This window comes from Gossypium raimondii, chromosome 8 (genome assembly GCF_025698545.1).
Source record: "Gossypium raimondii isolate GPD5lz chromosome 8, ASM2569854v1, whole genome shotgun sequence".
Taxonomy (NCBI): Eukaryota; Viridiplantae; Streptophyta; class Magnoliopsida; order Malvales; family Malvaceae; genus Gossypium; species Gossypium raimondii.
Genome location: NC_068572.1, coordinates 986741 through 1007498, shown reverse-complemented (window position 1 = coordinate 1007498; position 20758 = coordinate 986741). Strand labels below are relative to the sequence as shown.

General features: G+C 30.9%; 4 protein-coding genes across 4 annotated transcripts; all 4 read left to right on the top strand.

Annotated features, from left to right (window-relative positions):
• Positions 1-1021: 1021 nt before the first annotated feature.
• Positions 1022-3351, top strand: LOC105790066 (pentatricopeptide repeat-containing protein At5g27110). The gene has a single exon (XM_012617466.2). The coding sequence runs from the start codon at positions 1172-1174 to the stop codon at positions 3269-3271; it is 2100 nt and encodes a 699-aa protein (XP_012472920.1). The 5' UTR covers positions 1022-1171; the 3' UTR covers positions 3272-3351.
• A 1274-nt stretch (positions 3352-4625) lies between these two features.
• LOC105790065 (cytochrome P450 94A1) lies at positions 4626-6381 on the top strand. Its single transcript, XM_012617464.2, has one exon. It carries the CDS (start codon positions 4709-4711, stop codon positions 6287-6289), a length of 1581 nt encoding a protein of 526 aa, XP_012472918.1. The 5' UTR covers positions 4626-4708; the 3' UTR covers positions 6290-6381.
• Positions 6382-14509: 8128 nt separating this feature from the next.
• On the top strand, positions 14510-15439 carry LOC105793046 (uncharacterized). Its single transcript, XM_012621989.1, has one exon. It carries the CDS (start codon positions 14510-14512, stop codon positions 15437-15439), a length of 930 nt encoding a protein of 309 aa, XP_012477443.1.
• Positions 15440-18647: 3208 nt separating this feature from the next.
• On the top strand, positions 18648-19525 carry LOC105790061 (glycine-rich RNA-binding protein 4, mitochondrial). The gene is made up of 4 exons (XM_012617460.2): positions 18648-18806; positions 18885-18953; positions 19097-19203; positions 19285-19525. Exons 1-4 carry the CDS (start codon positions 18650-18652, stop codon positions 19372-19374), a joined length of 423 nt encoding a protein of 140 aa, XP_012472914.1. The 5' UTR covers positions 18648-18649; the 3' UTR covers positions 19375-19525.
• The last annotated feature ends 1233 nt before the right edge of the window (positions 19526-20758 follow it).

Here is a 20758-nt window from a genome sequence, read left to right as displayed (position 1 = left end):
TGTAAGTAAATAATTAAAATTCTAATCATAAATAATAAGAAAAACTAATCTTGAATAATAAAAACATAAAGCATAATTCTTATTTTTTAAAGAATAAATATTAATTATATTATAAATAAATAGATTAAATGTGCAAATTGGGACATAGCCTTTTAAGAATTGTCGAACCAAAATTTTTCAAAACTGAATTCTTTTAAATGTACCAAAATTTTTCAAATATACTCAAATAATTTTTTTAAGTGCCATATATATATATATATATATATATATATATATCAGGTTTTTAAATTATGTTTTTATTTATTTTTCTTTTAAGTAATATTTGTTTTAACTATAATGTGTTTTATTCTAATCACGTATCATGCACTTACTTTTTACTACAAACAAAGTAAAAGCGTGTGAAAAACTCTTATTTGAACATTTTTGTAAAAGTTTGACCTTTCTACTAGCAACCTTTAAAATATTAGATACAAAGCGATTGAACACTTTTTTTATTTTTTAATAACTTTTAATTGAACCAATGGTTTAACCAGTTCAATTTAAAGAATGTTGATTTTTAATGGAAATTGCCTGGAGATGGTTGGATAAATGTGAATAAAGATGGTGTTGTCTGTCAGAATTCTGAGATTGCTGTTGCGGATGGAATTGTTTGTGATCATGCTGATTTTTAGATTGTGGGATTCACAAGGAATATTAGGTGTTGCTTAGTGACCATAACGGAGCTGTAGGGTATTCGGGATGAGCTCCAAATTGCATGGAGTCTCGGCATGAAGGAAGTGATCATTAAGACAAATAGTAAAAAAATTATTCAAGAAATTCAAGTAATTGAAGAGAAGCAGGATTGCTCATTAGTGATTCACGCCATTAAGGACCTACTTTAACAAAATTGGACGATACAATTAACACGTATTTAGAGAGGATAACAAGATAGCGGATGGATTGACAAAAATAACCTTATGAGTTATCAAACTTAAAATAATTTAAATATGTATGACTCCGCTTGAAAACTCGAACCAAAAATCACTCAATAACCAAAATTCCCTATCTAGTAACTACCACCGGAAAACATGGCCATCTGCACCTCAACCGCCGAAAACACCAGCTTTAAGTGCTTAAACTAAGTCGTCTCCGTCTTCGTTTTCAATGATAAAAATTCCATCACCCTTTTGAAATGGACACTGTAAAATTTTTATCCCTTTTAAAAACCTGCAAGTCCTTAATAAAGGGTAAGCTCATTCACCAGAAAATAATCACTTCAGGCTTTCACAACAACATTGCCTTATGCAAAACTCTCATCGCCTTTTACTTCTCTTGCAATTTACACCGCTCGGCCGGCCGTGTTTTCGATACCATCGACAACCCATCAGACATTTCTTTATGGAACACTTTAATGGCTGCTTACACTAAGAGTTTCATGTTCGTTGAAACTATTAAGCTTTTCGATAAGTTATGGAAATACCCTTTGTTGAAGCCTAATGGTTTTACTTATCCCAGTTTGCTTAAAGCTTGTGGTGGATTGGGGGCTGTTGGGTATGGTGAAATGATTCATACCCATTTGATAAAAGTTGGGTTTTTGTCTGATGTTGTTATTGGAAGCTCTGTTGTAGCCATGTATGCAAAATGCAATATGTTTGAGGAAGCTACCCATGTGTTCGATGAAATGCCTGAGAGAGATGTTGCTTGTTGGAACACTGTTATTTCTTGTTATAATCAAGACGGGAAAGCTGAAAAAGCGTTGGAATTGTTTGAGAAAATGAGGGACGATGGACTCGAACCAAATTTAGTAACGCTTACGATTGTTATCTCGTCGTGTGCGAGGCTTATGGATTTGGAAAGAGGGAAGAAGATTCATCGAGAATTGGTTGAAACCGGGATTGGTTTGGATGGTTTCCTTGGCTCTGCTCTTGTTGATATGTATGGAAAATGTGGTTGTATAGAGATAGCTAGAGAGGTTTTCGAGCAAATACCGAAAAAGGATGTGAATGTGATCACTTGGAATACCATGATTGCTGGTTATAGTTCCATAGGTAATAGCCAATCTTGTATTGAACTCTTTAAGAAGATGAATGTGGAAGGGATTGAACCTTCTTTAACTACTTTAAGCAGCATCATAATAGCTTGTTCGAGATCAGCCCAACTTCGGTATGGGAAGTTCACACATGGTTACATGATAAGAAACATGATTGAAACCGATATCTTTGTTAACAATTCCCTTATTGATTTATACTTCAAATGTGGAAATGTTCATTTAGCTGAAAATGTCTTTAAGTTAATGCCAAAGACAGATGTAGTCTCGTGGAACGTTATGATCTCGGGGTATGTTTCTGTTGGAAAATGCTTTGATGCTCTTGGTATTTACGATAGTATGGTAAAAGCCGGTGTAAAACTGGATGCAGTAACGTATAGTAGTGGCTTAGCCGCTTGTTCGCAGTTAGCTGCTTTAGAAAAAGGGAAGGAGATTCATAGTTCTATAATTGAGAACAAGTTGGAAAGAAATGAAGTTGTTATGGGGACACTACTAGACATGTATGCAAAATGCGGTGCCGTAGATGAAGCATATATAATATTCCGTGATTTACCGGAGAGGGATCTAGTGTCTTGGACTTCTATGATCACTGCTTACGGTTCTCACGGTCGAGCTTCCGAGGCTTTGAATCTTTTCGATAAAATGCAGAAATCTAATACAAAATCAGATGGAGTTACTTTCCTTGCGGTTTTATCTGCTTGTAGCCATGGAGGATTGGTTGATGAGGGCTGTTCTTATTTCCATCAAATGATCAATGAACATAGTATTAAACCGCAACGGGAACACTATTCATGCTTGATCGATCTTCTTGGACGTGCTGGTCGATTACATGAAGCATACGAGATTCTCCAAAGTACCCGGGAAACTAGAGAGGATGTTGAGTTGCTAAGCACACTATTGTCTGCGTGCCGTTTGCACCGGTGTTTAGAGCTAGGGGAAAAAATTGCAGGATTGCTTATCAAGAAAGATCCCGATGATTCATCTACGTATATCGTTTTATCAAATATGTATGCTTCTGCTAAGAAGTGGAGCAAAGTACGCGAAGTGAGATTGAAGATGAAGGAACTAGGACTGAGAAAGAACCCGGGTTGTAGTTGGATTGAGGTCGACCGGAGGATCCAACCTTTCTTTGTTGAAGATAATTCACACCCGGAATCAAAGATCATGTATGAATGTCTATCATGCCTCAACAGTTACATGGAAAAGGATGTCATGATGGAAGCTTTCGAATCGAGCATAGACTAAGGTGTTGTTTGATAAAACAGAAAATCAAACATCTGAAATTCAAGCACTAAGAATAATAAAATACTCAAATTCTGAATTAATCTTGTGTTTTAATTTCTAACATAGGTGAAAGTATTGTTAAAAAATTAAGGAGAATGATTGGGAATATTTTTAATGAGATATAATTTATTACTTAGGTAATCTAATAAGATAATTTAATGTGAAAATAATAAAATAAATCATACATGAAATTAAAAATAACTCTTAATTTAAAGAGAATAAATGTAATTATCTGAAAAAGGTTTCAAAATAAATGCATTTTGTTTTTGAGAGGTTTCAAAATATAATTAATTAATCAAACCGAAAATATTGAATATTTGCATTTATTTTGAAACCTTATTTTAGATAATTACATTTATTTTCTTTAAATTAAGAATTATTTTTAACTTCATGAATTATCTATTTATTTTATTATTTTTCACATGTAATTATCTTATTGAGTTATCTGAATAATAAATTACATCTCATTAAAAATATTCCACATATGAAATTCCGCATCATCCCGTTAACTTTTTGTAACGGTACTCTCATCAAATCTGTTAAAAAAAATTTGAAAAAAAGAATAAATGTTGATGCCAAAAAAGGCTAGAAAATACAATTAGGGTCATTTTGACAAAACATATAAACGTTAGTAGCCAAATTTGTCATTAAGCCTTTAAAGAATGTCATTTAATTTTTAACAAAGCTAATATTTTGAAAGCTTTTTTTATGATTCTACAATCGGAATCTTTTACTTGGAGTTGAACTACAACTAAAAAAGTCGTGTCTAAGGGTATAACGAGTTGAGCAGAGCCCAAATATTGCCAAGCTCAAGCTCGACTCAAAATTCAGAGTTCAATAATTGGTTTGAGCTCAATCAAACATCTATTTTTTAAGCTTGAGCTCGACTCGAGATATAATTGAGTTATTCGAGTTGGAGTTCAATTAAGCTTGTTTACCAATTTTTGTACTCAAGCTCAAACTTGAACTCGGCTCGATAATTAAGCTTAGGTTAATAATATATTAAGGACAATAATTTAATTTGATAATATAAAAATATGAAAAGCTCGATATTAGGTTATGAGCTATTCGAGTCAAATATTATTACGTTAGAATTTGACTTGACCGATAACTCGAGCTCAACTCAATAATTACCAAATCGAGTTCGAATTTTTTTCAAATTGAACTCAGATAGCTTGTGAGTACCAGTATCTCATTAGTCCATTACAATTTAGCCTTAGTACATGAATTAAATTGATCCATTTAATAATAAAGGGACTAACTTGATCCAATATTTATAATAGAGGGACTTGACATGGAATTTTACCAAAACACAACCATATCCACACTCTTCTAGCTTTTGTATGTTTTCTGCACTACCCCATTCGAAGACCACGAAGCAAAAGGAACTGATCAACAATGGCAGACTTTGATCCTCTAAATAACATTAGTCCCCTGCTTCCATTACTAGCTTTATTATCCCTTTGTCTCCTTCCCTTCATCTTCTTCCCCATTTTCCGCCGTCAAAAACAAGCTCCGCCGAGCAAAAACCCGACTCCACAGTCGTACCCTATAATTGGAAACCTCCCGGGTTTCCTCCGCAACCGCCACCGTTTCCACGATTGGGTCGCCGACATGCTCTCTCAAACGCCAACATCCACTCTCCAAGTCAACAACTTCCTCAACCTCTCTCGCGGCGTTTGCACCGCTAACCCCGCCAACCTCCACCACCTCCTCGTCGCCAATTTCCCCAACTACATCAAAGGCTCTCGGTTCCACGATTTCCTCCACGACCTCCTCGGCGACGGCATATTCGGTATCGATGGCCATCTCTGGACTATGCAACGTAAGCTCTCGAGTCACGAATTCAACACCAAATCACTCAGACATTTCATCTCTAACGTCGTAACTTCCCAGCTCGATCAAAACCTCGTACCGTATCTCTACACCGCTTGTAACGAAAACCGAATCATCGATCTTCAAGAGATTTTACAAAGATTTTCATTCATTAACATTTGTAAAGTCGCGTTTGGTGTAGATATTGAATCTATGGATAATTCAGGTTTCGCTAAAGCTTTCAACGACGCCGTTGATATCTGTTCTTCGAGATTCTTCGCTCCGATTCCCGCCGTTTGGAGAATCAAGAGATCGTTGAACATCGGATCGGAGAAAAAATTGAAAGAATCAATCAAAATAATCGATGATTTCGCTTTTGAAATCATCAAATCAAAAGCAAAACAAGAACAATACGACAGAATCTATCCCGATTGGAGAAATCAAGATCTGTTATCGAGATTCATGGCGAAAACGTCATCGGAGATAGAATTCGACGACGAAGCAAAGAAGAGAAAGTTCTTACGAGATATAATCATAAGCTTCATCCTGGCCGGTAAAGATTCAACGTCGACGGCGTTGACTTGGTTTTTCTGGTTAATCAACGGCCACCCAGATTGCGACCGTTTGATTCTTAACGAAGTAACAACACTAGATCCTACTTTCACATACGATGATTTAAAGAGTTTGAATTACCTACATGCGGCTCTATCGGAATCGCTACGGTTGTTTCCTCCGGTACCAATCAATTCAAGATTAACGGTGAGTGATGATGTTTGGCCTGATGGTACCCGCGTGTCAAAAGGTTGGTTCGCTGATTATTCTGCTTACGCTATGGGGAGGATGGAGAAAGTGTGGGGCCCTGACTGTAGAGAATTTAAACCCGAAAGATGGTTGCCCGGGGGTGATGGCGTTTTTAAGCCGTCTGATCAGTTTAAATTTCCGGCGTTTCATTGTGGGCCCAGGACGTGTTTGGGTAAAGATATGGCTTTTGTACAGATGAAGACGATCGTAGTGGCTTTGATGCGTGAATTCGAGATCATAGCGGTTGATGGTGGTGCGAGTGCAGAGAAAATGATGGACCCTCCTTACACTTTATCACTTCTTTTGAAAATGAGAGGTGGCTTTCTTGTTAGATTAAAGAAAAGGGGGTTTAATCCGAATTAATCCGATGTCGTATTGTAAAAATTTTAAATTTAGATTATTGTAATTATATTAATATTTTTCGTATTGAATTTTATATTATGTATCTTTCGTAATCTTTTACTTTCATGTTATTTGATTAATTGATAATTAAGTGTTGGATTTGAATTATAAGTTACTTAAAATTAAATATGGGTCACACAAAAAAAGAAATAAATATGATTTTTAAATTACCGAAGTTTTTAATTTTACATTTTTATCTTTGATTTTAAAAACTTTATATTATTTTTTTATATCTGATTTATGGTTCATATTTGTAGTTCGTGGCTGTCCCTTCTAATAATATTGTCTTTAAAGTTCGAATTTATCCATTTGAAGTGCAAATTGCTTTCCAAGTGCACTCAACACTTTTTTCTAAATGAATTTGAATATATATATATATATATATATTAGAATATTAGAATAAATTATATTGAACGATAATAATTTTAGTTTTCTAATGTTTACACATTTTATCGATTTGATCCTAAATATAAAAGTTCAATCAATTTAACCCTCAATGTTTGCAAATTTAGTATTTTAGTTCAAATTCTAAAAAAATTCAATAAATTTAGTCCCTTGACATTTACAAAATAAAAAATTTTAATTCCTTTTAAAATGTTGTAAATTTTGTAAACTCCAAACATACATGCCTAAGCACATTCCGATGGATCACAAAGAAAAGATCCAACAATGAAGACCTGCATATGGGAATCAGTGACAAATAAAAAGAAGAAATAGAATTCCCTCGTACACACCCTTAGTGTAGCACTCCTCACCTGTTTTCATCACCGGATTACCAAGGTAACGGTGGCAGTAGGGTTACCAAGAAAGTTCGGTTATGGAAGGATGATCCTCCTGACGATGGTGGTATGGACATGGAGGCTTTGGAGGTAGTTCTGATGTCCTTTAAGAATAAACTGCCAAATGGAACGAAAAAAGTTGGAAGGGGCCAAAGGCTCACTTTTTGAAGATGACATTAAGTTGGAAGAAGGAGAATGATCAAGTTTTCCAAACGAATCCATGAGTTGGTTGATCAAAGTATGATAATCCTAATATTTGTTTCAAATGTGGGAGTTATGGCCATGTTCAAGGATAGAGACGATAGTATTAACAGGGAAGAAATGTTGCCCAAGGAACCGTTGGTTGCTTATCGTGCGAAGATGGAGGAGTATGGATCCTGGATGGTGGTTGAGAGGAGGAGGAGAAGACCAAATAGCCATTGATGGAAGTGGAGGTGGGGGTATTTTATATATATTTTTTGAAAATATTTATGTATTTTTAATTTTTTATATATTTCTTTAATTTTTAGAATTAGGATCAGAATAAGATTATTTGTAAATTTCAAGGAATATTTTTTAAAATTATGACTAAATCAATATAATATGTAAAATTTTAGGGCTAAATTTGTTATTATATTAAAATTTTTAACCGCCACGTTACTTTCCGATAAGAGAGTTAACGACAACTAACAATAAAATGACAAAAAAATCTCGATTAATTTGATGACCAAATTAAAAAAGAAAGATAATTAGACAACCAAAAAGAAAAGGAACAATAATTGGGTGATCAAATTAAAAATTTGATAATTGAGTGACTTGCAGTGTAATTTATCTTATCTTTTATTTAAATTTTCCTTTATGTAAAGTGAATAATTTAGGAATATTTTTTCAAAAGTGCCTATTTTTCAAACTATAAAGTAAATGTATTTTTAAAAATATTTATTAACAAATATGATAATTAAATTTTAGAAAAGGCTTTTCAAATGTTGTGTGGTTCATTTAAAAAGTTTTTTGAAAAAACAATCTATTAAATTATTTAGGGCGGGAATGGATGACACACGATTCAATTTTTGATCTAAAACGCTAACCGATAACGACTCTAATAATCTAAATTATATGTATGATATTAAACTCATAACGAAAAATTTATCGTCTCGTGAATACCAATTTATATATCTCACGACTCAAACCGAGATTTTACCACCTAATCCGTATTAAGCTACCATATTTTATATTATACATGTATGGTTATAATGGTGTCTTTTATTTGATTAATTTGGCAAATTATGAAATACTTTATATATATGGAAAAAATTAACAAGAAAAAATGGCTAAAAATCCTTCCAATTAAATACGCATTGAATATTGAAAGTTTGGAGATATAAAAAAATAGAGATAAATCTCAAAATTATACATAAATTTTGATTTAGTGTGCGATTGTATATATGAACTTTACTTTGACGCAATTATATACGTGAAACTCTAATTGTGGTTCAAATATATATTTGAAATTTTAAATTTTATTTAATCATACACATTTAAAGAAATAAATACATCGGTTTATTTTTATATTGGATAAATATAATTATTTATGTATGCAATATATAAATATAGAATGATGTTATATTAATACTTGTGTTAATAATTTACAAGAATTGGATCAAATCAAAATTTCATGTATAAAATTGCACAAAACCAAAATTCATGTATACAACGCACATTAAACCATAGTTCATGTGTAGTTTTGGAATTATCTCAAGAAATTATATGCATTGTAAAACCAATAAACACGCAAAAAAAATGTACAATTGAGAAATTTGTTAATTTAGGACCAAATTGATGAATGTGTAAATTTTAATTGCTAAATTTGTTAGTATACCAATGAAAATCATGAATAATTGATGGAAAACATTAACGTCACGATAAGTTATCTTTAGTTGCTCACATTCAAAATTGATAGGGATTAAATTGCTCTAATTTTTTTAGAGGGATCAATTTGCTCAATTTTGAAATTGAGAAGGACTTTAGAGGTTTTTTACCAAATTTATATTATGTATCTTTAAAGTGAAAATTATTACAAATTTTTTTTTGGTGAATAGAAGAAGAAACTATACAAAATACTAAAAAGAAACAAAAAGAGATGTTACATATAATTGTAGACCCTCCTCCCTATCAAAAGCTAGCTTGGTAATACGACCAGCTTTCATGTTTTCTTCTCTAGGAACATATTCAATTGACTGGTTGTAACACCCCTAACCCGTATCCTTCTCCAGAATAGGGTTATAGAGCATTACCGGAGTTTACAAATTAATTTTCAGACATTTCATTTCATCAAGCATTCATATTTATAACCAATCAAAATCAAAACATTTATGAGCTAACATTAACCAATTTAACTTATACAAGTTATTATAACCAGAATCAAATCATCCAAAATTACCAATAGAACCAATGGATAATGTGATATATCTCCAACAAACTTCCAACCCAATCAAGCTTCCGATAATCATTTCAAAACATCTAATAATTATACCTATTACCAATAATAATTCAATTCCAATAATAAAACACACACACATATAATATTCATTACCAAATAGCATTCACTTCTATTAAAATTATACAAAATATAGTTCATACGAACTTACCGAGCTAAATTGCGTAAATAGCAAAATTTAGGGACATTTTGGAAAATTTCTATTTTCTCAATTTCCACCCAATCTTGATCTAAATTAATATTTCATTCAATTTACTAATTTAAATAATAAAACAATTCATTTCATGCAATTTGGTCACTTTTTGACATTTACAAATTTACCCTTAAAGTTTCACATTTGTTCAATTTAGTCCCTGAACCTAAAACATGTAAATTGGTCATTTTAATGAAAACTCATGCTAGTTGAATAATCATATATTTTCCTCCTCCTCCTCTCCATTCCACATCCTTAATGTATATAACATGCTTATATGTAACATTATCTATAATTTCACCATTTATTTATATATTCATTCAAAGCTGTCCACTTGAGTCATAGTCACTAAATTATTTATATCTTGAGCTACAGAACTCCAAATTGAGATCCGTTAATTTTATCTGAAACTAAACTCACATATATTCCTACCATAACATTTTCAGAATTTTTGGTATAGCCAATAAGTACAGTTTATTCTTTAAAGTCACATCTGTTCTGCTGTCTGACAGTTCTGACACTTCTTCACTAAAACTTAATTATCTCCTTGTAAAAATTTGGATGATATCCCTGTTTATTTTATTGAAAATATAATCTTTAAGGATTTTAAACATATAAATTATAACCCATAATTATTTTTTACAATTTTTATGATTTTCCAAAGTTAGAACAGGGAACCCAAAATCATTCTGACCTTATCTCACAAAATCTATTATATCTCATGATTTACAATTCCATTACTTACACTGTTTCTTCTATGAAAAACTAGACTCAGTAAGCTTTAATTCCATATTTTTTCATCCTCTAATTTCATTTCCACAATTTATGGTGATTTTTCAAAGTTAACCTATTGTTGCTGTCCAAAACTATTTTAGTGCAAAATGTTAATTACTAAGTTTATAACTTCCTTATTCCTTTCTCTATAATATTTCCCATCACTTTCACTTATTTATCTTCACTAATATATCAAGAACATAAGACTTTATATAAGAAAATTCTACTATAACATCTTTTCCATGCTATTTCAATAATATCAAACTTAAAAATATATTGAAATCTCAATGTTCTTACCTTGTCCTATTGATTTCAATCTTTAACTTGATTTTCTCTCTCCTCCAGCTTCAATCTATTGAATTCAACTTGATATTCTAGCTCCCCATAGTCTCCTTGTTATCTTTCTCTCTTGATGGATATGGAAATTCTTTTGATTTCTAGGTGAAAATGGTAAGTTTTTGGAGGAAGGACCAAATTGTAAAGAAAGCAAAACTTTCCTTCTTTCTCTCTTCTCCTCACGTTGGATGCATGGAAGATGATGGGTTGGTTGCTTTTCATCTTTCTTTCCACACACACACACACACACACATATATATATATATATATATATATATATATATATATATATATATACTAAATAAATTAATAATAAAATAATAAATTATCATTTAAAAATCAAATTGAAATATTAATAAACTAATATTTAATTAATTAATTAATTAATCTAAAATATCACCAACATCATCATTGCCTTCTAGATTTCTCTCTCTTCTAATTGACCATTTTGCTCTTCATGTTTTTTTAAAATTCCATCCTTGAGTCATCACTTAAATTGGTAAAATTATAATTTAGTCCCTCAAAATTCTTCACCTTTTCAATTTGGTCCTAATTCATCCATTTTCCTTGGTTTCTAGATTATTCTACCCTTAAAATATTTTCACTATTGGTCCTTCAACTTTTTCATATTTACACTTTAACCCTTTAAATTTTGAGTATTTACTCTTGGGCCACAAAACTTTTCTCACTTTTGCGATTTAATCCTTTTTGAATTAATATGTCATAATATACTTCTCAATGTTGACATAACTCAAAATTACCCTTTTTATCACTTTATTTCCTTATTTTACTATATCAGGAATATTATCTTACTTTCTTACTGTAGTATTTTTTTTTTTTGGGTATTACATTAGTTCTCCTCATTTTGCAAGAGTTGTATAATACATCTGATTATTTCCGAATAGGATCATTTTGATAAGACCTTCTTGATCACCCCAATAACTTCCAAGTTGTTTGTTCGCACCAAAACTCTATCATGCTATCTTCCTTGTACCAATGTCACACCATCAAGAATACCCCACAGTTCAACTTCGAAAACAGAGCATTTCCCTAATCCGCAATTAAACCCAAAGATCCATTCCCCATTTTGATCTTTCAAAGCTCCTCCTACAGCAACACAACTTGTGTTAATTTTAACCGTTCCATCAGAACTTAGTTGAATCCACCTTTCTATTTCCGTCGTCTCCTCCCTCGAAATATGCCTTATAGAACTTCCTCCCTTACAAGTAGAGATGTAATGTGTAGCCCAATAGTCTTTAAGATATTGCAACAACAATAAATTTAATTGCCAGTCTATATAATTTTAACTTAGGTGTTATTGATGAAATGGAAATTAGGTGTTGAATTTGAATTATAAAATTTGTTTGATATGTTAATATGTAGTTTGCCCCATTCTCTAAAAGTACTTTAAAATACATAAATTAATAAAAAAAGAATATTTCTTTTTTTTCACATTAAGAATGAATTTGGACACAACATTGTCCAAATACATCTAAATTTTGACACCCATTTGTCTAGCTTCATTTTAGATGTATTTTAGTAAGTTTATATTTTTATTTTTAATTAAATATCAGGTTATATTATTATTATGAAATTAAATATATATATTTAAAATTAAAATATATAAATTAATAAAATATTAAAAATTTTACAGCCAATAGATTGTCAAGATTCAAATGTAATTATCTACTATTAGATTTAATATAATTTTAATTTTATTATATTTTAAAATAATTTTTATTTCAATAATTGAAATTATATAAAGTATTTTTGTGTATTATTTTGAATATAACGTATTAATAGAAGTTAGAAAGACTAAACGCCTTTCATATTAAATTTAGTCTCATCTCCATTCTCATAATTATTTTAGCACATAAATAAAATAGTTTAAGGGTAATTATTTTTATTTAAAACAGCATTCATGGCTAAAACATGCCATTAATTAATTTAATTTTAATATTCAATTAGCCAGTCTTAACTCGATTGGCATCGGTATTAATGTTAGTGCAGGAAGACGTGGGTTCGAGTGCGCTGAAGCGCATTATCCTCTTATTTAAGGGTTGGGGAGGAGCTATGTATAGTTATAAGCATCGTGCACTGAAGCCCATTATTCTCTTATTTAAGGGTTGGGGAGACACTATGTATAGTTATAGGCATTGTATAAAACATGCCATTAATTAATTTAATTTATAAGATTCAATTAGCCATTAACTCGATCGGCATCGGTATTATTGTTAGTGCAGGAAGACGTGGGTTCGAGTGCGCTGAAGCGCATTATCCTTCTATTTAAGGGCTGGGGAAGAGCTATGTATAGTTATAGGCATTATATAAAAAAAGAATATATATGATAAGAACCTATAACGAAGATAATGTTAAAAAAACAATATTCAGTTAAAAATATTTAAAATCTAATTAAATTATAAGGTGTATTACATTCTAATATAATAACAATTTTCAATTAATATATTTAACTCCATTATTTTTTCCGAAAATTACAAGTACAATCACAATTGCAAATATATTATAGAGCTCGATATACAGAACAACATATTCAGGCCTATACCAAAATAAGCCTACACAAAACTCTCACACGTATTGAGACATAAATTAGAATAAATATGGATTAAGAAGTTACATATGATTTACACAAAATGTGACTTCGAGATAAGATGTTAAAATTCCCAGGATCTTAAGATTACTGTTAGGCCAATAACTTTATTTTTAAAAAATTATTATCAATTTTTTATTAAAACTTTCTAAATAATTGTAACTAATTAATATATAATTAAGTTTTATTATTTTGTAAATAAAATGAAAAATAAATAATTAAAAATACATATATAAATAATAAGGGTATAATTATTTTTTATTTAAAATTTTCTCCGTATTTTATAACAAACTTTAAGAGATAAGTGTCTTCTATTTTATCTTTTAGTAATTTCTTTTTAAAATTAATCCGTTAAACTATTTGGTGAGGGAATGGATGACACACGATTCGAATGTTGATCCAAGACACCAACAACCAACGATCCCGATCATCTAAATCATATATATGATACGATAAGCTCGCAACGAAAAAATTTTCGCCTTGTTAATATCATTTTCTATATATGTCACGACCCGAACCCGAGATTTTATAAGAAGTTTCCATCTCTAACACATAAACAATATATAAAATACTTTATATATATGGAAAAATTAAGAAGAAAAAAGTGACTAAAAAATCCTATCAAATAAATACACATTGAACATTGAAGGTGGGGATATCAAAGAAATTAAGAAATATTTCATATGCATTGGAAAGTCAATAAAAAGAAGAAGAAAATGTAAGTATTTTTTCACTTAATATTTATGAGTAATTTTCATTATTTGAAATGTATTTTTTCTTCCTTCAATATAGCTCAAATCCCTTTTTCTTTGCCCTAAAATCTTGAACTCTTTGCTCTTTTGTCCCTTTACATGCCGTTTTTAATTCAATCAGTCTTCTAAAATTCCCAATTTTCTTTTTTAATTTTCCGAGGAAATAAAAAACACCCAAATCTTTGGGTTTTTTTGTGTTGTTGTTGTTGTTGGTTTTTTTTTTTTTTTTGTGTGTTTTGATGGATGATCAAGTGACTAACACCATGGAAAAAGGATCAGTTTCAATTGAAACATCAGATTCAGTGCCATTAAAGCCAAACAATAACAAGCTCATGGTGAAGCTCAAGATCTCCAAGAAAAGCTACGGCGGCTCCGGCGGCGGAGGTGGAGGAGGAGGAGGAGGAGGAGGAGACGGTGGTGATCAACATGTTTGTCCTGTTTGCAGCAAAGGGTTTACGTCGGGTAAGGCGTTGGGAGGTCATGTAAGGATCCATATGAAAGCTAACAAGAATGGTGGCCGTTATAAGAAGATATCAAAGCGTCAGCCAAGGAACAACAACAATAATAACATCCGTAAGAAGATTCCGATCATGGCGGCGGTAGCGGCGGCGGAAACTCCGCATGAGAGCCATGGAAGCGAAGAGAAAGTGAGCTGCTGTATTTGCAAGAAGGATTTCAAGTCATTGAAATCCTTGTTCGGTCACATGAGGAATCACCCTGAGAGAAACTGGAGAGGGATAAGGCCCCCGCCTTCCGACAGGAACAGCTGTTGTTCGAGTGTGTCGGAGAACGACGAAGCCGTCGTGGTTGATCAGATCAAAGGCTCCGCTTCCGATCTGTTGAAATCCCTCCCCAAATGGACCACCACCACTAAACGGTTCGAGAAATCAACTCGTTCCGATCACGCCAACAACACCGATGCCGATACCGACACCGACACCGAGGATGAGATAACCGAAGCTGCTTATTGTCTTATGAAGCTATCTAGAGGTAATTCATTTGAAATAGATAATACAAAAATTCATAAGACACCATTGAAGACAAGCTTCTACACTAAAAACCCTAAAACAACTCCATTGAAAGAAGAGGCAAAACAATACTACACCAAGAACAACAAGACACAGCAGCTAGATTTTGATTTGAATGAACCTTATATTGGAGAAGATTCAGATGATTCAGATAGTGAGGTTTGATTATCAAATTACCAAATTTCTGGGTTTCAGCTACCATTTGCTTATACATATACACATATACATATGTATGTATGTATGTTTGGTTTCTTAGTTTCTATCTATCCTTTTAGGGTTTAAACTTGTGCCTGAAAACCCTTGTTGTTTTTTGCATAAAATATAAATGGCTGTCAACTAGTTTGTCGTGTTTGCCATTTGACATTATAGTTTATGTCTTTTTCATGTTGCCCTAGAACTGAAATTTTAAGTATGTTTGTTGGTTCAATACAACTGAGATGATTATGATTTTATGTACATGCACATCTATTTAGTTTATTGAATCTTTGATCAGTGCTATATTAGTTTGATGTTGTTTTTCTATATAATAACTACTATATATGTATATATGTATGTGTATGTATAGTTTATTGAATCTATGATCAATACTATATGCTAGTTTGATGTTCTTTTATATGATGATTACTATATGTATATGTGAATGTGTATGTATAGTTTATTGAATCTATGATCAATACTATATGCTAGTTTGATGTTTTTTATATGATGATTACTATATGTATATGTATATGAATATGTGTATGTTTAGTTCATTGAATCTATGATCAATACTATATGCTAGTTTGATTTTTTTATATGATGATTACTATTTGCACATGTATATGTATATGTATATGTATGGTTTTTTAAATTACTTTTTTTCATCTCAAGTGAATGTTATTTGGTTGGTTTTCCCATATTTTCTTTGAAACAATGATTATCTTTTGGAGGCTTAATATATGTATAATCCGCACACAATAACAAGAAATGTTAGAAAGAAGGTTTAAGCATGTTCGAACAATTATCCCTAATTAAACTAATATAGTAGCCTACCGATTCATATAATTACTTATCGAAATCTTAATAGTTCGAGCCTATAAGTATCAATGTAAGTTAACTAATGTTCGAAACAAATTAAAATATACCGAAATTTTTAATCGAAACGGAAGATAATCTTCTCGATATTGAAAAGAAACTTAGACTCTTTAGCTTCGGTTTAAAACCGAAAGAACACACATTGTTATGATTTGTTGATCAAATGGAACAAATTACTTTTTCTTTGATTCTAATAATCATTTTATTTACTTAACGCGGTTTTCGTTCTCAACTTTACTTACAAAATTATAGAATTGTGAACTGTAAAAACCAAAATGAGAATCATAAAAACTAAAATGATTTTAGCCGTTAGATCGAAATAAATTATTCTAAGCCTTAGATTTTGTATTTAACTTACCTCGTTAAAATAAAATAAGAAAAATATAATTCCAAACGATTCTCCACCAATAAAAAAGAACAATTAATCATGAATTTGTGCTTCTTGTAGGTTTTTCTTTTCTCTCCCGCTCAAAATCATTTTGCATATTTCGTATATTGGAGGAGTTTTTAAATTTCATAAACAAGGTCAGGGATTGGCAATTATCGATATAGTAAAATATTAAAAATATATATATCACAAATGTTTAAAGTTATGTGTGGAATAAAAAATATATGGTACCAAATGATGACCCATATTTCATAATTTCAACCTTATATGTATTTGTATCTAATTTTTGGTAAATTTAAGGATAAATCTTGTACTTGTGGGTTTATACAAATTTAGTTTCTCTATTATTTTTAACATTTTAGCCTCTCTTTTTATTTCTCAATGTATTTATCGAAATGAGTCCAATAATTAATTTTTTACATTTTGTAGGCCCATTAAGAGATTGGCAAAATTTCCGTTTTAATTTTAACTTTTCTATCAACTCCATTTAGAAGTTAGGAATACAAATTATTAAATTTAATATACTCTTGAAAGTTATATTTAAAAGTTTATTTTTCGATAAAAGTACATAATATTTTATAAAAAATACATACAAAATTATAAATATATATATATATAAATAAATCAAAACCCATTTTTCTAACATAAAATTTATTTATTAAAATAATAAAATAATAATTTTATAAATAAAAATTTAAGGAAAAATCATGAAGAAAACTTAAGAAGATTCAACTTTTTCTTTTTTTCAACATTAACTATCACCATGTTCAAGTTGGGTAAAAAAACTACAGCTTGGGGGGTGAGCACAATTAGGGATGTACTAATGAAATTATACCGTTTACCATTATCTTATAAGGCAAAAAAAAAGGGTACTAAATCGTAAAAAATAAAGTATAAAGATTAAATTTTAAATTCAAAAGTAATATAAGGCCCAAAATTGAAAAAATGGCTTAGAGAGGTGTTAAAGAAGGAAGGCCTAACTACCAAAAATATATAGTGGTATAGATTATATTATCAAAGTAATACAATATATTAAAGAGGTACAGACATCAACAATGGACTTAATTTATGAGGGGTAAAAATTATATTATCCCAATTTCAAGTAGTCTATTTAATTATGTTTTTTTGTCACCCAACTATGAAAAGTTACAAAATGATTACTCAATTATTAGTAAATTTCTTTTTTTTGTCACTCAACTATTCAATTTTGTCTTTTTTGGTCACCCAACTATATTAGATTTTTGGGTGTTTCCATTTTTACTTTAACCAGTTGGTGACCAAAAAAGAAAAAATTGAATAGTTGAGTGACCATTTTGCAACTTTTCATAGCTAGGTGACAAAAAAGAAATTAACTAATAATTGGGTGACTAGAAAAGAAAAAAAATCATAGTTAAGTGACCTTTAGTGTAGTTTACCTTATAATATATTAAAAAAGTACCAACTCAGTAGACTTAACAATAGGGTCAAAATTATATTATCCCAATTTCAAAATATTCTATTTACCATACATTAAAAAATTATACAAATAAATATAGATTACAATGTGCTGCGTGTAGTTTTGGAAAATTAGGAATTTAGTCCTTGTACTTGTATTTTTAGGAATTTAGTCTCTTTATTTTCAAATTTTAAAATTTAGATCCAATCTATTAACACTGTTAATTTTTTTTTTGTTAAATTGTTTTCTGTGGCATTTTGAAATAAATAAAAACTACTCACTAGGTATCCATGTAATTAAAAAATATGTTGTAATTAACCTAAATTTAACAAAAAAATTAACACAATTGGACCTAAATTTTGGAACTTAATATAGAGGGACTAAATTCCAAATTTTCAAAAGTATAGGGACTATAGTCATATTTTATCCATAACTATAACATATTTACGCTCTTTCAACACTACCATCTCAAACAAGAATGGTTTTTATTTTTGGCGAAGAAATGAAGAACAGTGTTGGTAGGTTCATCGCCGGAAGAGTTTCAACTATACTTGGTAACTCAATTTCACCTTCACCCTTGCGATTCTATAGCTCACACTCACCTCCTTCATCTTCCAGCAAACTCTTTGTTGCAGGTCTCATTTTCTTTCTCATCTCTTTCGGTTTTTGTCTTTCCGATTGTTTTTAACATAATGGGAAATTGGGTATTGAAGGATTATCATGGTCGGTTGACGAGAAATCTTTGAAAGACGCCTTCTCTTCTTATGGCAATGTCTCCGAAGGTTAGTAGACTCGTCCTCCATGTGTTCGATAAATTGTCTCAGTGATCACAGTGTCTTCATTAAATAGTCTTTGGAAAACAATGACTTGAACTGGAAAGCTTCATATAATCGGCCTGTTTCGCTCTTTGATAATTTTTTTCTAGTGAGGATAATGTATGATAAAGAGACTGGTCGGTCAAGAGGCTTTGGGTTTGTCCATTTTTCTAATGAAAATGAAGCCATGTCTGCAAAAGATGCTATGGATGGAAAGGTATTGAGACTTGTACTTTTGAACCTGAAAGTCATCTTCCATAGGAGATCATATTTATGTTGAGAACTGGTTTCGCTGCAGGCATTGTTAGGTCGACCATTAAGGATAAGTTTTGCCCTTGAGAAGGTTCGGGGTGTTCCTGTTATAGTCCCTCGTCTACCTCACACTTGAATTTGCAAGTAATTTTCTACTTTCTTACTTCTATGTGATTATGGTATCGATGAACTAATCAATTAACCTGATGAAGGATATTCATTAAAAATTGCATTGTACTTCCTTTGAATATTTTATGAAATGAAAAAAGAAAGTGTTTTTTGATACATTTATCGAAGAAATGCTGACAACACAGAGAATTATGTATCACTTGAACAACAACACAACCCCATTCCTTTAGAAACCTTCTGTAAGTGCAAAATCTCGTCCAACCAGAGGTGAGAAAGGCAGCACGGAACAGCAGTGAAAAGTTACATACTAAGGTGGCATTTAAGACTATGATTGAGTCCCTTCCAATTATTATGAAAGGTTGTAAGATGAAAGAGTAAACTTATTATTTTTATTAAAAAATTTATCTATTTGTACCGTTAAAAATTGACGTGATTGACAGAATAATTAGACATTAAGACGTGACGTGCCACATGTACCTCACACTGACATACATAAACTTGTTTTTAATATTAACATGTCATATGTTATTGTGTGGTTATTCTGTCAGTTACACCTGTTTTTAATCGTATAAAGGGATGGAATTTTTAAAAGAAATTACCTATTTGCTCTTCAATCTAATGTAAAAAGACTACTTTGCTCATTTTTTGAGTAAAGAGGACAAAATACAAGCTGGCTCTTAGAAAGGGGTTTTCATGGTACTTTTCCCTCTTTCTGTGTATTTGAAGAACATTTGAATAACTGTGCTGTTCTTGTATGGATAATAAAAGTATAAACTGCATTAGTAGTCACCCAATTATGTTCTTTTTCTATACTACGAAAAGTTATAAAAGAGTCACTCATCTATTTAATTTTGTCTTTTTTGGTTACCCAATTATTTTGAACTTTTGGGTGTTTCCATTTTTGCATTAACCGTCTAAGGATCGAAAAATATAAAATTGAATAGTTGGGTGACCTTTTGTAACTTTTCACGATTAGGTAACCGAAAAGGAATAAAAAAACCATAGTTGGCTGACTTCTACTCTAGTTTACTCATAATAAAACAATTGTTTTTAGTGTAAATTATACAAATGGTCATCCAACTATGCCCGCATTCTCAGTTTGGTCACCCAATTTTAAAAATTTTCAATCTAGACACTACGGTTTGAATTCGTTCTTGTTCTAGTCACCGGCTACTAAATTGATAACAAAAAGTCTTTTTTTTAACTGGTATAATAACACATTTAGTCCTCAATACTTACATATTCTATCAATTTAATCCTAATTCTAAATAATTCAATAAATTTAACCCTTCATATTTACAAATTCTATCAATTTAATCCTCAAACTTCTTAACAAAAAGCTTTCAGCTTTTAAAACAAATGTATTCTATATCTATAAATTTCTAAAACCC